General features: G+C 45.6%; 1 protein-coding gene across 1 annotated transcript in view; it reads left to right on the top strand.

Moving 5' to 3' along the window:
• ASPM (assembly factor for spindle microtubules) overlaps positions 1-5,927 on the top strand; it is a 388,799-nt gene extending 382,872 nt beyond the window's left edge. The window contains exon 30 of the mRNA XM_086954783.1: positions 4,862-5,927. Within this exon, the coding sequence (XP_086810909.1) occupies positions 4,862-4,964 (103 nt within the window). The 3' untranslated portion in view covers positions 4,965-5,927. The remainder of the gene's footprint in view (positions 1-4,861) is intronic.
• The last annotated feature ends 8,488 nt before the right edge of the window (positions 5,928-14,415 follow it).

Below are 14,415 nucleotides of genomic sequence, written 5' to 3'. Positions count from 1 at the left end.
TTCAACATATGCTTTTTTCTTGTCCTTTAATCTCCAAATTCTGGGATGAAGTTTGGGTTGTTATTAAAATGATTCTAAATATCCAGGAAGATATATCATATAAAATGTTAATATGCAAAGCTGTCATTTTAGCGCTGGATTTAAGTGTTCTTGAATGTAAACTCTTTAATTTCTTAATTTCAGCTGCGTTAAAATCCATTACAGTTTGTTGGAAAGATGTTTCAAAGTTATCTGTTCAAGCTTGGTGGACATGGGTTATTTTTACAGGAAAAGGTGCTCAGTTATCTATGTCTGGGGTTTGTCATAATTCTGTTGCTTATCATTCATTCTGGATTCCTGTTGATATTTATTTATCAAATTATTAGTATAGTTATTACTTGTTCTCCATTTATTATTCTTTTAGTGTATTCATTGATATTGATTAGTAACTCTATTTGTATTTTATTATCAATTTGCTATTTTATTGTTTCTCTCCCTCCTCCTTTTTTAGTTTTTCTATAACTATGTTTATAATTATATCTATTGAATTGTTTAGGCAGTTATTGTAATTTAGGTATTATAGTAGATTGTTTTAGATTATTTCTCTTTTTTGTATGTCTTGCTTGTTTGTTACTTATGAAATAATTTGCAATAAAATATTTTGAACACAAAAAAAATGGAAAAAGGTGTTTATAGAGTAACCCTCACTCATCAGGGTTGCCCCTTGGAGGCATGCTTCATCAAAGGGTTCGTAACTTTCCGCTGCGGAGCAGGGTATGCTGTGACCAATGGTTTACATGGGACCACTGTGTTGGATTTGATCCATCAGAATGATGGAAGATAGGAGTCAGAAGTTTTTTTAAGGTTGGAGGTAAAAACCAAGGTTTGCCCAATGTACCCACCACAATTTTCTTAAGGCCTTTCCCCCTACATGCCACCCCTTTTTGACCAATAGAATCCCTCTCGCGGTCATCCCACTCACCACCTCTACAATCAACAAAGGCCTGGGAGACCAAGGTCACATGAAGAGCAGAGGGAGAAAGAAGAGTCAAATCCAATGGGGACCTCCACCAGAACAGGGAGTAACCACAAGGAGCATGACGGACAACCAACCAGACATGCTAGTCATAAACTTATCAGACAAAACACTCAGACCTTCAAATATGGGTCCTAGAGAAAGGACTTGGGTTTGTGCCCACAGGAACGCTCAATCAATTCAAACTCCATTGTGAGATAACTCAATTCATGAAAAAGATTAAACTAAAAACAATTTTCGAGGGAAAACCACGGGATGAGAGAAAGGAGGAAAACACAGGACTAAAACCCAAATCGACTTTCACCCCACCCCCAAAAGCAGTCCTTGTCGAAGCATAGGCATTCGAGAAAGCTGTACTAAAGGATATAAGAGAGATTGCCTCACCCTCACCAATACTTTTCATAATGCAACAAGAGAGGAAATTGAGGCCATTAAAGAAATGGGACTAGACAACAACATAGTTATAAAGCCAGCAGAGAAGGATGGGGCTATCATAATAGAGTCCACCGAAAAATATCATAATGAATGCTTACATTTACTGAGTGATAAAAGGAACTATGAACTTCTAAGAGTAGACCCTGCTGATTTCTTCAAGCAAAAGATTGAACACATGACTGAACATGCATTAGCATATAATTGGCTCACTAGAAAGGAATCTGAATTTTTGACTAACAGATTACCAGTCACCTCTTGATTCTACACAATTCCCAAGGTCCATAAAAATCTGGCCAGTCTCTCCGGACGCCCAATTGTCTTGGGTATTGATTCAATCTTAGAACCCGTAGCAAAATGTGCAAACTCATTTTTGAGACCCATTATTCAGAGCACTAGTACTTACTTTAAAGATGCTAAAGCTGTACTAAGCCTACTACGAGAACTTGAGTTTGATCCATCATCTCATCCTTTGAAGGGTTTGGACATGTAAAACTTTTACAGGAGCCATCCTTAATCAGAAACTCTTGATGTAGTAGAAGAGGTATTGTTTAAGTTGAGTGGGATTACCAAACCTCCAGAAACCTGGTAATGAAATGTTGCAAGCGGGTTCTCCCCCACAATTTCTTTGAGTTCGAGGGATCATTGTATTTACAAAAACACAGGACCAGCATGGGGTGTTCTTTGCCCCAAGGGTAGTGGGCCTGTACGTACACCACCTTGAGAAACACAACATCCTGTGCTCAAGCAGCCCTTTCCTGGCCAACATCAAGATCTGAAAAGGTATATTGATGACGTCCTGATCGTATGAGACTGGGCTGAAATGGCGGCTGCTAATTTTGTGTTTTGGTTGAACACTCAGAATGAGCTTCTAAAATTCACCCACTCTGTGAGCCGCACAGAGCTGATATTCTTGGACCTGGTCATTATAGCGGAGCAAAGGAAACTCAAAACCACCACACATGAGAAACCCACAGCCTGCAGATACAGGGATACCCCTAACGGAGGTGGGATACTATCCGTGTGGAGGATGCTGCATATACCATTTAACCAGAACCACAAAATCCATTGATTTTAGTAACCATATCAAATAGAAACTTAGACAGTTCATGAACTGTAACACCTCCAGAGTTGTGTACGTTTACCTGCCCGTGTCACCTACTCTACATAAGAATTACTACACTTAAGGTCAAAGTCAGGTTTGGGGAACATCGCAGCAATCCGAGATGTGGCCGGGCTACTACTAAGATATCAGCACATTTCATAGAGAAAAAACACACAGTATCAGACCATCAATGGGTGGTCCTGGGAAATATGGGTGACACAACTTATTGTGAAAGGGTGTCATTAGAGAAAGAACGCTGGGTTTTTAAGCTGAACATACATAATGAAGGTTTAAATGACAGCATCCCATGGGGTCAATTCACAATTTAATATAGAACTAAATGACCATAGCCTTCACATTTATGCACTCTCTTTGAGGTTCAACATGAATGATCCACCACTACATGTCACTGTTTTTTGGAGAAAATGAAGAACCGTCACTCTTACACAGGTTTCATTTTTACTGTTTTAATCTCCAATTTGTATTGGATTTTTGGATCATTCTATTTTACCACCTATTGAGTATATACATTTTTTTTCATGAGCATACTATTAATCACAAAATAAAATTTCTTTTATAGACCGACTTTTTTAAATATTGTTCATACTTATACCATTTTTGGATAACAGCAATTGGAATCCTTAGACTAACCGCACCTTATTTGCAAAAAAAAAAACAAGTGACCAAAGCCCTTCCTTTTTTTTCTCTCCCCTTTTCCTTCCATTTAATCTTCCTCTGCTAGCTGTATAACAAAGCCTATGACTGATCTAGGAAATTGTCCCGCGAGCAACTGCCATTTTTGCTGGGTGCGCGGTCTTGTGCGTGTGCGCATGGTTAGGCAAAGCTTAAAAGGTACCATGAAGTGGTTCCTTTCTAAGTGGCCATTTGTAATGGGTGCGTGGACCAGTACCCCGGCACCCGACATCCTCAGCGGTGGGTGCACGTGACTTGCACGTGCTGCATTGACACCGCATTTAAAAAGCCAGTAGATTGGGTTTCACAGGTAGCATGCAGGTACCGGTGATGTGATCCTAGGTGATGAAGTACAGCATAGCCGATGGAATCCTCCATGCAGAACTGCGTATATTGATACATAGCCATTATTTCTGCCTCTCTATATATGCCGAGTGTAATTACAGGCTAGTGTAATCACCGAGATACCCAGGAATCACAACTAGTGCTTTTATATTTGTCATGTCATTTTTACACTTATGTTTGTACTGTCCAGTGTAGATGTTCTTTGTGGATGTGGCCCACAGAGTTTTATGATCAACGTATGTACTAGATGTGCTCACATGGGTCCCACATTCGCTTAACTTTGAGGAACCTTTTAAAAGCTTCGGAAAAAGCACAACGGAGTGTAACTTTTAAACCACCATACCCTGACTAATGTTATTGTGGAGCGTACAGCCCTTACAACGTGCCCTCCACTCTTGCAGGCTAATTTCTCCTTCTTTGTTTCAGATATTATGGAACGAAATACACAAAGTAGGTGTATTATTTTAGTTTGCTTGCAGAGTGTTTGACATAACACTTTGCACTAATAATTGGGAGTTGTCCCAGGTAGTAGAGACGTGGTCATGATGAAAGCTATTGGGGAGGGTGGCAGAAATATGTTGACCGAATTAGAAAGAAAGTAGGGTCATTAAACCCATGTTTCACTTTCTACCTTTGTTTTCCCGAATCCTAATCATTCCGCCTGAAGGATAGAATAAAACATTTACGTTAGAGGGATTTTTTAAGATTGAAACCTGACTGGTAGGAAAAACCGATCTTCAATCATTTGAGAGGGTCTATTCCAACACAGGGCTCCCGTGTAACCCATTGTTCGCAGCACACCCTGCTCTGCAGTGGAATGGGAAGAACCATATGATAAAGCTTGCCACCAAGGGACAACCCTGGTGGGTGAGGGAAAACGGATTTTGCTTTTTTACCCTGAGGGAATTTAGCCCACGTGTATGAGTGGGGCTCCTGTTTGTGTGTACATTTATAGAGGAGGATGAGCCCTCCTCTATAATACCTCTTACATCCCCCCATTTTTCAACTACTTTTACAATTCAGTCTTTTCCCAGGTTCAACCCCTCATTGATAACCAAATAGAAGTATGCTTCCAAGTATAACAGTTCCTTGGTGTAAGTAAATCTATAATGATTGCCAGGCCTGCGATCCTCAGTGACCAAAAGGCAATGGGTAGCAATTCATCAATATTCTCAAATATAAATAAATGTACAAATAATTGTTCTCCATTCTAGTTTGTATGTACTTCTGAGCATCTGCACTTAACTACATGTCTGTTTTTTTTGCCACAGAATTAAACCTGACTGGATTTTAAGGAAAGACAACGTAAAGGAAATTGAGGATCCACTTAAGGCTATTGAAATGGTGATGGATACACTCAGTATTACACGATAGATTTAAATATTGTACAGAGTCTCTGTGTGTGTATGTACGTTGTAAATATTTCCTATGTGTAAAAAAGCAAATGAACTTGTAAATAGATCTCTTCCACTGCAGTCAACTTTTTTAATGTTCTATTTCTCTTATATTACAATGTTAAAATAATAATTTAAATCGGTGTTTTTTCCTTATAAATGTACAGATTTTTTATATTTGTATTATGAAATAGTACAATAAAGCACAATGACTGGAATGCCTAGTGCAATATGATTGTTTAACAATTTTTTCTTTGTAACCGTATATGCACAATAGTATATCAAATCATAGGTGTCCTTTTTAGAAAAATGTTACAAAAATGGTTTTCTGTACTATAAATAAAATATATTTGCAAATAGATTAACAACATGCACAGTTGCCAATGTGTGTCAACAGAAGTGGTTCTTGTGAAACCCTTTCAGAAGTGGTACACAAGATATATGGTGTGGGCACATAATATGCACTTTTGACACGGCATACATAACCTATCCAAATGGACCTGTGCACACCAGCGGAATTGACGTCTCCAGCATCCAACAGTATTCAAATGCACAGCTGGATACACACATTACTAGACCTGTAACATATTTTAATATAAATTTTATTAGCACATGTACAAAACTCACATCTACCCTTATTTCTTGGTTATGTTGGTTTCCTGTTTCACACAATAATTTTACTTTATGAATTTCTCACCCCTCAAATCTATCCATCTTATCACTCCATCATTCTTCACATTATTTGCTTTGCAATTCCTCCTGGCAGCTCATAATTTACAGTTCCTCAAATTCCGCTTGCTTTTTTAGTGTTTCTTGCTCTGATGCTAATCAACACTGACTATAAATGTATATGTAACTCTCGTTTGAAATCTATTTTTAGTCTGACCTTTTACTTTGTTATTGTGCCATTTAAATCATTAAATATATTAAATGTTGTGCCTTTCATATGTGTGTGAAGCAGTTTTTTCTGTGAATTATAAAAAACGGAGTCATTGAATGGGAGCAGCCCTTGCATCAAGACAGCCCTCTTTGAAGAAGAGAAACTAGCTGGAACTGAAGCAGCACACATGACTCCCTTACTATGATACCACACACAAAGCACCTATCCAACATTCAGATACAAACACACTTAAGTTTGTGCAGAGCTCCCTACTCCACCCCGCAAATATAAGTGTTAAGGATGGAATGGACTACTCCAGTGTCCCCCTCTTCATCATTCTTTATTGCACACAATTGAAATGCAATCACATGGAAATAGCCTAGCAGGAAATATAATATTTACTCCAGTATTGGAACTTTCATAGATTCACATGCTTGAAGCGTTCTCCGTCATTGGGATGGGAGTCCCCGGTACAACGCAATAGTAATACAATGTTAAAGATATTGCCTGAAGGCCTTAGGCCATTCAATTTTGCAACCTATTATAGTCCATTTAAAAAAGAGACCAAACTTATACTTCAGCCGATCAGGCTGCTTTGCCCTGCCCTGTTCTCTAGAACAATCCTGAGAGAGTTCCATTCCCTCAGATTTTCTATTGCACGTTGTGCTAGGGAGTTTCCACTGAGCTATGGTCAGTTATTTTTCCTACTTTCTCAGAATATTTCCCATATTTTGGTGCTGTGGGAGATTTTCCTGTTATCCACAGATTTGACTTAGTCTTTATTTTAACATCATGTCCGACAAGAACAAAGTCTTTAGGTCCTGCAATTCCTGGGGTAAAAAGAGGCTTCACTCTGAAGTCTCACACCAAGATTGCATTTACCAGGAACATTTGGCCAAGTACTGTAAGGTATGTTGTACCTTTTCATCCAAAAACTTAAAGAATTGAGAAGGAAGGCTGCTAATCTGGCTTCAAAAACTCAAAACTAGAAAAGAGCCAGTGTCAGACTGCAATAGTGAGGACTCTTCTTCGTTCTCTCCCTCTTATGAGATCTTTTAGAGATCACCCCATTCTTGGTCCTCCTAGTAGCAGCCAAGAAAAGACTACTAAAAGACCACTCATGGGTTTTACAAACGCTGCCGTCCTTCAAAATCTCCTCATCTGGTTTTTGATTTGCAGTCCATGGCTGCAGATTATAGAAAGTGGTTTCCCCCTTCTATAGCTGATGCGCCACAGGCATCTACACCTGCCAGATCACCCACTACTCAGCCATCCACTCCAGCACAAAGACCTACATCATTGCCCTATCCCAGTAAGGCATACACCCGGACAGCCCTGCTCCGTGATCCAGATACCTCTGATGAGTGAGAGGAAGGAGAGCTCCACGCTGTCAGGACAGAATGGGATGACTCATCCCTGCACCATCTTCTCCATCACCCACCCCAGAGGGCTCACTACTGGAGGATATTGGGGGAGTTTCATACTTTGTTAGAAAGGGCAGCGAAGAGATGTACCCTCCCGTGCCCACCAAGCAGATGGTCTGTTTATAAGACTTTAAGGAGCCTTTCCCAAAAATTCTTAAGGTCCAGTCCCAGTCTCAGCTATATTTGGGAAGAGGGCTTGAAAGCCATGAAAAATCTGGCTATAGTAACAGCGGTTCGTCGGCGTCTCAACAAGAAATATAAAGACCCCGAGGCCGCCCCGGCTTGTTTGACTGGCCATCCAAAGCCGGACTCTGTAATTATGCAGGCAGCCCAGAGAAGATCGAAGAACTCCTTCACTTCGATCTCTGCGCCTCCGGACAAGCAGGGCAGACGCTGGAATAATATTGGCAAGCGTTTTTCATCAGTGTTGGGGCTGACAAAGTGGTAACTTTGGTGTCTGTTTTGGAGAGGTCTGATCGGCAGCTATGGGCGGACACCACCCCATATATAGATCAGCTTCCGGAAGAGGCGAAAACTGAAGCAAAAAAAAGTTGCAGGACGGGTAGCACACAGCCGCAGAGATCATAGACTGTGCCATGGATATCCCCACTACTACGTTTAGGCAGCTTGCAGGCTCTGGAGTGCTTAGAAGGCAAGGTTGGCTCAAAGCTATGTCCTTTAGGCGTAAGGTACATGTTAGAAGTTGGCCTGGTATATGATGTCCACCAATTAAAGTGGGCACCTTGCCCAGTCCAAACAACCCTTATGGTGATTTAAGAGGTCAAAGATAACCTTAGAAAGCTATCCATCCAAGTGGTAGATGTGGAGACCAGGCTTAATCTTAAAGGAAAGTTAAGCAGCTTGTTTTACCAGAAAAACCAAAGGAAATGATGGACGGAGCGTTGACAATACAAGCACTCGCCCCCAGTCAACTGATCTGGGTTTAATCCATCACCGTTCTTTAGCCCACTCTGCCACCCCAGTTCAGACATGGCCATATGCAAATCAGTCTGACCCTGTGCCTCATGGGAGCAATCCAGCCCGAACTGCCAAGCCATGCCTTCCCTGGACCAGAAACAAGCTACCGAGGACCGGTTTCTGGCATTTCAGCCTTCTTCAGCCCGGCTTGCTTGAATCCAGTGGCAAAGTGAGCAAGGGACTCACGTCTGAGCATACCCTGCCAACTTATGGCGAACAAAGAAAAACCAAAGGAAATGATGGACGGACCGTTGACAATACAAGCACTCACCCCCAGTCAACTGATCTGGTTTTAATCCATCACCATTCTTTAGCCCACTCTGCCACCCCAGTTCAGACATGGCCATATGCAAATCAGTCTGACCCTGTGCCTCATGGGAACAGTCCAGCCCGAACTGCCAAGCCATACCTTCCCTGGACCGGAAACAAGCTACAGAGGACCGGTTTCTGGCATTTCAGCCTTCTTCAGCTGCCCTGCCAACTTATCGCTTTGTTCGCCCTAAGTTGGCAGGGTATGCTCAGACGCGAGTCCCTTGCTCACTCTACCACTGGATTCAAGATAGCCTGGCTGATGAGGATTATGAATCCGAAACCGGTCCCAGGATGCTTGTTTCCAGTCCAGTGAAGACATGGCTTGGCATTTCGGGCTGGACTGTTCCCATGAGGCACAGGGTCAGATTGATTTGCATATGGCCATGTCTGAACTGGGGTGGCTGAGTGAGCTAAAGAATGGTGATGGATTAAACCCAGATCAGTTGACTGGGGTGACTGTTTGAATTGCTCAAGCGCTCCGTCCATCATCCCCTTTTGTATCGCTTTGTTTTACCAGAATGTTATGTTATGTTATGTTATTTTAGTGCTATTTGTATTGCGCACGGCTGCTCCAGCGAAGGAGCGTCCCGGCGCACCGACAAGGTGGCGAACACAACACAACTGGGGAACAGAAATAATTTATTAAGAAATTGGGGAGTGAAGGATTTAACAAAGCTCAGAAAATAAATGAGTTTTAGCGGCCTTGCGGAAGGAGAGCAGGTCACCAAAGGTCCGGAGTTTCAAAGGGAGAGCGTTCCAGAGTGCGGCTGCCCGCACCTTAAAAGAGCGACCCCCCACCCGACTGAGTTTGAACCGAGGGGCTACCGCTAATTCTTGGTCTAGCGAGCGCAGAGTGCGGCCCGGGATGTAAGGGCGCAAGAGTTGGTGCAGTAAGGGAGGTGATAGGCCCTTCAGAATTTTGAAGGAAAGGCACAAAACTTTAAAGTGGATCAGCTGCCTAACGGGTAACCAATGCAAGGCTCGCTAAGATGGACCGGCCGAGCAAAACCTAGGAAGACCTACGATCGCTCTGGCCGCAGCGTTCTGCACTCTTTGAAGTCGGGTTAACTCAGCCTGGTTTAATCCTATAAAAAGGGAGCTGGCATAGTCCAACCGCGCCAAAACCGTTGCTTGCACCACCGATTGACGAGTTGCGGCATCGAAGTATTTAAGGGCAGGGCGCAGATTGCGCAGGATGCCGAAGCAGCAAGCCGCCGTCCTTTTGGTGTGGCCAACGAAGTTGAGGGAAGGGTCCAGCCAAACACCAAGGTTTTTGATCTCCGCAACCGGAGTGGGGGTCGACCCCAGCTCAGAGGGCCACCAAGTATCTCCCCATAGGTCCGTCTGCTTCCCAAAGATCATCACCTCAGTTTTTTTGGCGTTTAGTTGGAGACAGTTGGACGTCATCCAACCAGCCACCGCCCTGAGTCCTTCTCTGAATCTTGGGGCATCCACCCCAGAGTCCCCGCTGATCGTGACCGCTAGCTGGGTGTCATCTGCGTACGACACCATGGTCATACCACAGAGCTTCACAACCTCAGCCAGCGGCCTCACGTAGATGTTAAACAACGTGGGGCTCAGTGAGGAACCCTGTGGGACCCCAAGAGACAGAGGATGACATTTGGACTGGTAGGGCGGGGACGCCACACAGAAGGAACGATCCCTGAGAAACGAACGGACCCACTGGTGTGCAGTGCCGATCACCCCTATCTCCTCAAGACGTTGCAGGAGAATGTCATGGGAGACCGTGTCACAGGTGGCGCTTAGGTCTAACAAAACAAGCGCCGCCGTTTGACCTGCATCCAGAACTACCCGAAGGTGCTCAACCATAGATAACAGTGCTGTCTCCGTACTGTGGCCAGCCCGAAAACCATTCTGGGTGTCGTCCAGAATGTTGGCACGCGACAGATGACCAGTGAGGGCGGTGTTGACATGCGCCTCCGCAAGTTTGGCTGGCCACGGGAGAAGCGAAATCGGGCGGTAGTTCTCCGATTTTGTAGGGTCGAGAGATGGTTTTTTCAAAATGGGCATTACTACCGCATGCTTCCATTTCAAAGGCACCTGGCCTGATGATAGCGACGTGTTGATTAAGTCGCAAACCGGGCGAGCAAAAACCTGGTCTCTGAACATAGGTGGCTTGAGCGGGTCGTCCGGCGACCCCGACTTAACTCGGAGAGCCAAGGCCGTGTAAGACTCCAAAGAGAGAGAGGGGAGAGAGTCTAGCACCACCTGATCCAACCGGATGGGAGGCCCCATACTGGTTTGTGCAGTGGAGGAGGGGAAGGCCCTATATATGGTCTGGACCTTCTCCAGGAAGAAAGCCGCCAGCGCTTCACAATGAGTATTGGAGCTGATGGAGTTACCGGCCGGCTTCCTTGCCACAAGGTCTTTAAGGGCCTTAAAGATGGTTTTAACAGGATTCCCACTATTGCGAAACTCCAGAGCGTAGTATTCAGCCCGGGTTCTACAAACCGTGCGGTGATAAGACTTGACCGCAGCCATATACAGGGTTTTTTTGCTGCTGTCATACCTCTTCCTCCAGTCTCTCTCTGCACGTCTGCAGACACTTTTCAGAGCCCTCAGATTGCCATCATACCAGGGACTGGGGGCGCGGGAGCCACACTTACTGGAAACCATCGGGATAAGGGAGTTGAGGGCCCTGGTTACCCATCCGCAGAAATGGTCATAACCAGACTCCACGTTCTCCACTGCACCCAGTGGGTCGTCAGTGAGAAGGCAGTGGAGATCTTCCGCCTTTAATTTGCTCCAGCGCCGTCTGGGCATGGCTCGCAGTGGCACCTTAAGTGGGGCTTCATCAAGAGGACAGTGAATGGTCACGAGTGAGTGGTCTGACCAGGTCAGGGGGAGGGGGGGGGGGGCGCGCCACTGTAACCCCTTCTAAGTTAGAAAAAAAGGGGTCCAGAGTGTGGCCACCACTATGAGTGGGGTCCGAGACCAGCTGGAACAATTGAAGGGCCTCAAGGTCCGCCACCATCCCTCCCACAGAAGAAAGACACAAAGTGTCAAAATGGAGATTCAAGTCACCAATGATAGAAAAATTGGCAGACCCTACTGCTAGTGAACTAACCGCCTCAGGGAGAGCCTCTCGAAATGCCACTGAGCTACCAGGTGGACGGTAAATCAGCAATCCTGACAAGGTAAAGTGCGGAGTAACCGCAACCTTGAACAGGGCGCTTTCGCAGCCCGTGATGTTCTGCACACTCCAGGCGCAAGAATAGCACGATTTAACAGCAAGAGCGACGCCACCCCCTCTCGAAGAGCGGTTGAGCGTGTAGATGGAATACTCAACGGGGAACGCCAGATTCAATACCGTAGAATCGGTGTCTTGCAGCCATGTCTCTGTCAGACAAAAGATGTCAGGGGGGTCATTGTCCACAAGATCAGCAATATCCTGATAATGCTTGACCGCCGATCTGACGTTTAAATTCCAGATGGTGAGATGTCGCGAAGAGACCTTACTGCTTATGGCAGGCTGCACTATACAAGACCCCAAACAGGAAGGGGCTTCGAGTAGCCAGCCGCCACAAGCACAGCGATGGGGGCCACACAAAGGGTCAACGCGGACTTCGGCGCAGGGAGGCAGACAGGTGTTAAATGCCAGGAGACTATCCCTGGTATACATAAGCATGGTTAGAGATGCACCTGATGTGAATATCGCCGCGAAGCCAGCGCAACCGAGCAGGACTCTGTCACGACTCCGGCCACGCGAGGACACGCCCGCTGCGCGATCCCGCTGCGCTAGGGGAGGAGCCTTAAATAGGTGTTCCCAGGCGTCACATGTGCATTCAAGCGCTGTCAGCTGGAAAAGCCTCACTCCACTCACCCCACTCCAAGATGTCTGCCAAAAACGAACCAGGCACCCACCCCAGGACCAGACCCGCCAAAACGGCGGTGAAGGGGCACAATTTATGGTGCAGGTAAGGGGCAATTTAAAAAAGGGTCAAAATGACCAAAACAAACAAAAAGAATATATAACGTTTTTAAAACAGCAGTTTTACTGCAAAAACGCGCCAGCGCTCTCGCAGCAGCAGCTACCTTGTCAGGGGCTGAAAGCAGGAGGGACTCGCCCTAAATAGGTGTTCCCAGGCGTTACATGTGCATTCAAGCGCTGTCAGCTGGAAAAGCCTCACTCCACTCACCCCACTCCAAGATGTCTGCCAAAAACGAACCAGGCACCCACCCCAGGACCTTATGGTATTGGTTAATTGAAAGGAGAACCACACAGTAGTTACAAAAATATGTATTTATTATTATAACACACCTTAGATACCTCACAGTATCTGCTACATGCAGATAAACACAAAGTACACAATATTGTAGCACAGAAACAATCGTAAGTAGCACTAATACACAGTGGGCCCTAGGGGGAGACCAAACCATATACTAAAATAGTGGTATAAGAACCTTCACTCGAGTCAAGACAGTGTCTAGAGGAAGTAGAATTGCTGGGACCCAAAGTAACCACCCAAGGTGAGTGAGGGGGACCCCACGGAGGACAGGTGCAGTGTGAAAACACACGACCGAGTACTACGTACAACTCAATGGGAGAGTCGCGGTTGTAGTTTTACAGTTTAAGGACCCTTTCCAGTGGATTAAGAAAAAACTCTTTGGAACTTGGAAGGTTGGAGCCACCAAAACCAGTGGATACTGAGGTATCAGAGTTGCCAATCCCAGGGAAGTGGGGTTGGAAACCGCCATTGATCTCAATGGGAGTCTTTAAAGAAATGCCACTGCTGGAAAGAAGAAAAGTGTCTGGCGGAACCAACAGAAGGATTCTTGATGGAAGGAGCCTGAAAGCAGAGGGGCCAGAGTCTGGGTAACTCAGGAATGGACAGGGGCTTGGTAAACTAATACCCACCGATGTCTGGTGCTTCAGGTGTGATGATGGAGACCTTGACTCTGCAGGGGCCAGGAGACGTCGAGGACGACCAGGAGCCGGATATGAGCTGTGCCGCGAAGGATGTAGAGTTCTGAGGGGTCTGTGTCCCATGGGAACACCAACAAGCCTTGGCAGCGGCAACCCACAAAGAGGGTCAAAGAAGGTTACAGTCTGGCCCAGCAAGGGCCAGGCAACTCACCACAGCAAGAGGAGCCAGGGCAGGCATGGAGCAACCAGGGGAGCCCAAGATAAGCAGTGTTGTCCCATAAATGGAGACACAGACCGAAGGTACAGGAGTCGCGAGGGGACCTGTAGCAGTTTCACAAAGTAACAGCTTACAGGGCACGGAGTGGGAGGAGGCCAAAGTCCTTTAAACTAAATGTGCGCAGAGGCTGGGGCTATCGATGGCCCACTGCACTTACTATGGACAGAGAGGGAGACTAAGTCGGGACCAGTCGAAGTCCAGAGTGTCCAGACGATCGAAGGTCAGTAGTTTCTTGATCAGAATCTTATCCACGTAGAATCTAGGGTCCTACAGCCAGGTAAGCCATTTTGTACCCATGGGAGAGGGTTGGACAGATTATGGGGACCCTCCCAGGGGTTGGTCAGGACAGTGGGGAGATAACTTCCCTGTCCTTTGTCCAGTTTTGCGTCAGAGCAAGAGCCAACTGCTCCCAGGACTGGTTTGAACTGGACTATGCACAGGAACACCAAATGTGACCCTCATGCAGACTTTCAGGCTCTTTGGAAGTGCACCCGCCCAGCCCCAATACACTAAATCCTATCTGGGAGGTGGTCACACCACCCTGTGACAGGATGCCGTTTTGTGCTGCCTTCCCCTGCTCGAGCTTGGCTCAGCAGCAGGAGGACAGAAATGTCTGTGGTCGGCAGAGACCATTTTGTGCTTTCTGGGTCAAGAAGGCTGGTACCGGGAAGA

Source organism: Lissotriton vulgaris, chromosome 1_1 (genome assembly GCF_964263255.1).
Source record: "Lissotriton vulgaris chromosome 1_1, aLisVul1.2, whole genome shotgun sequence".
NCBI classification, from domain to species: Eukaryota; Metazoa; Chordata; class Amphibia; order Caudata; family Salamandridae; genus Lissotriton; species Lissotriton vulgaris.
Note: the sequence above shows the minus strand (reverse complement) of the source record. Positions and strands in the feature narration are given on the sequence as shown.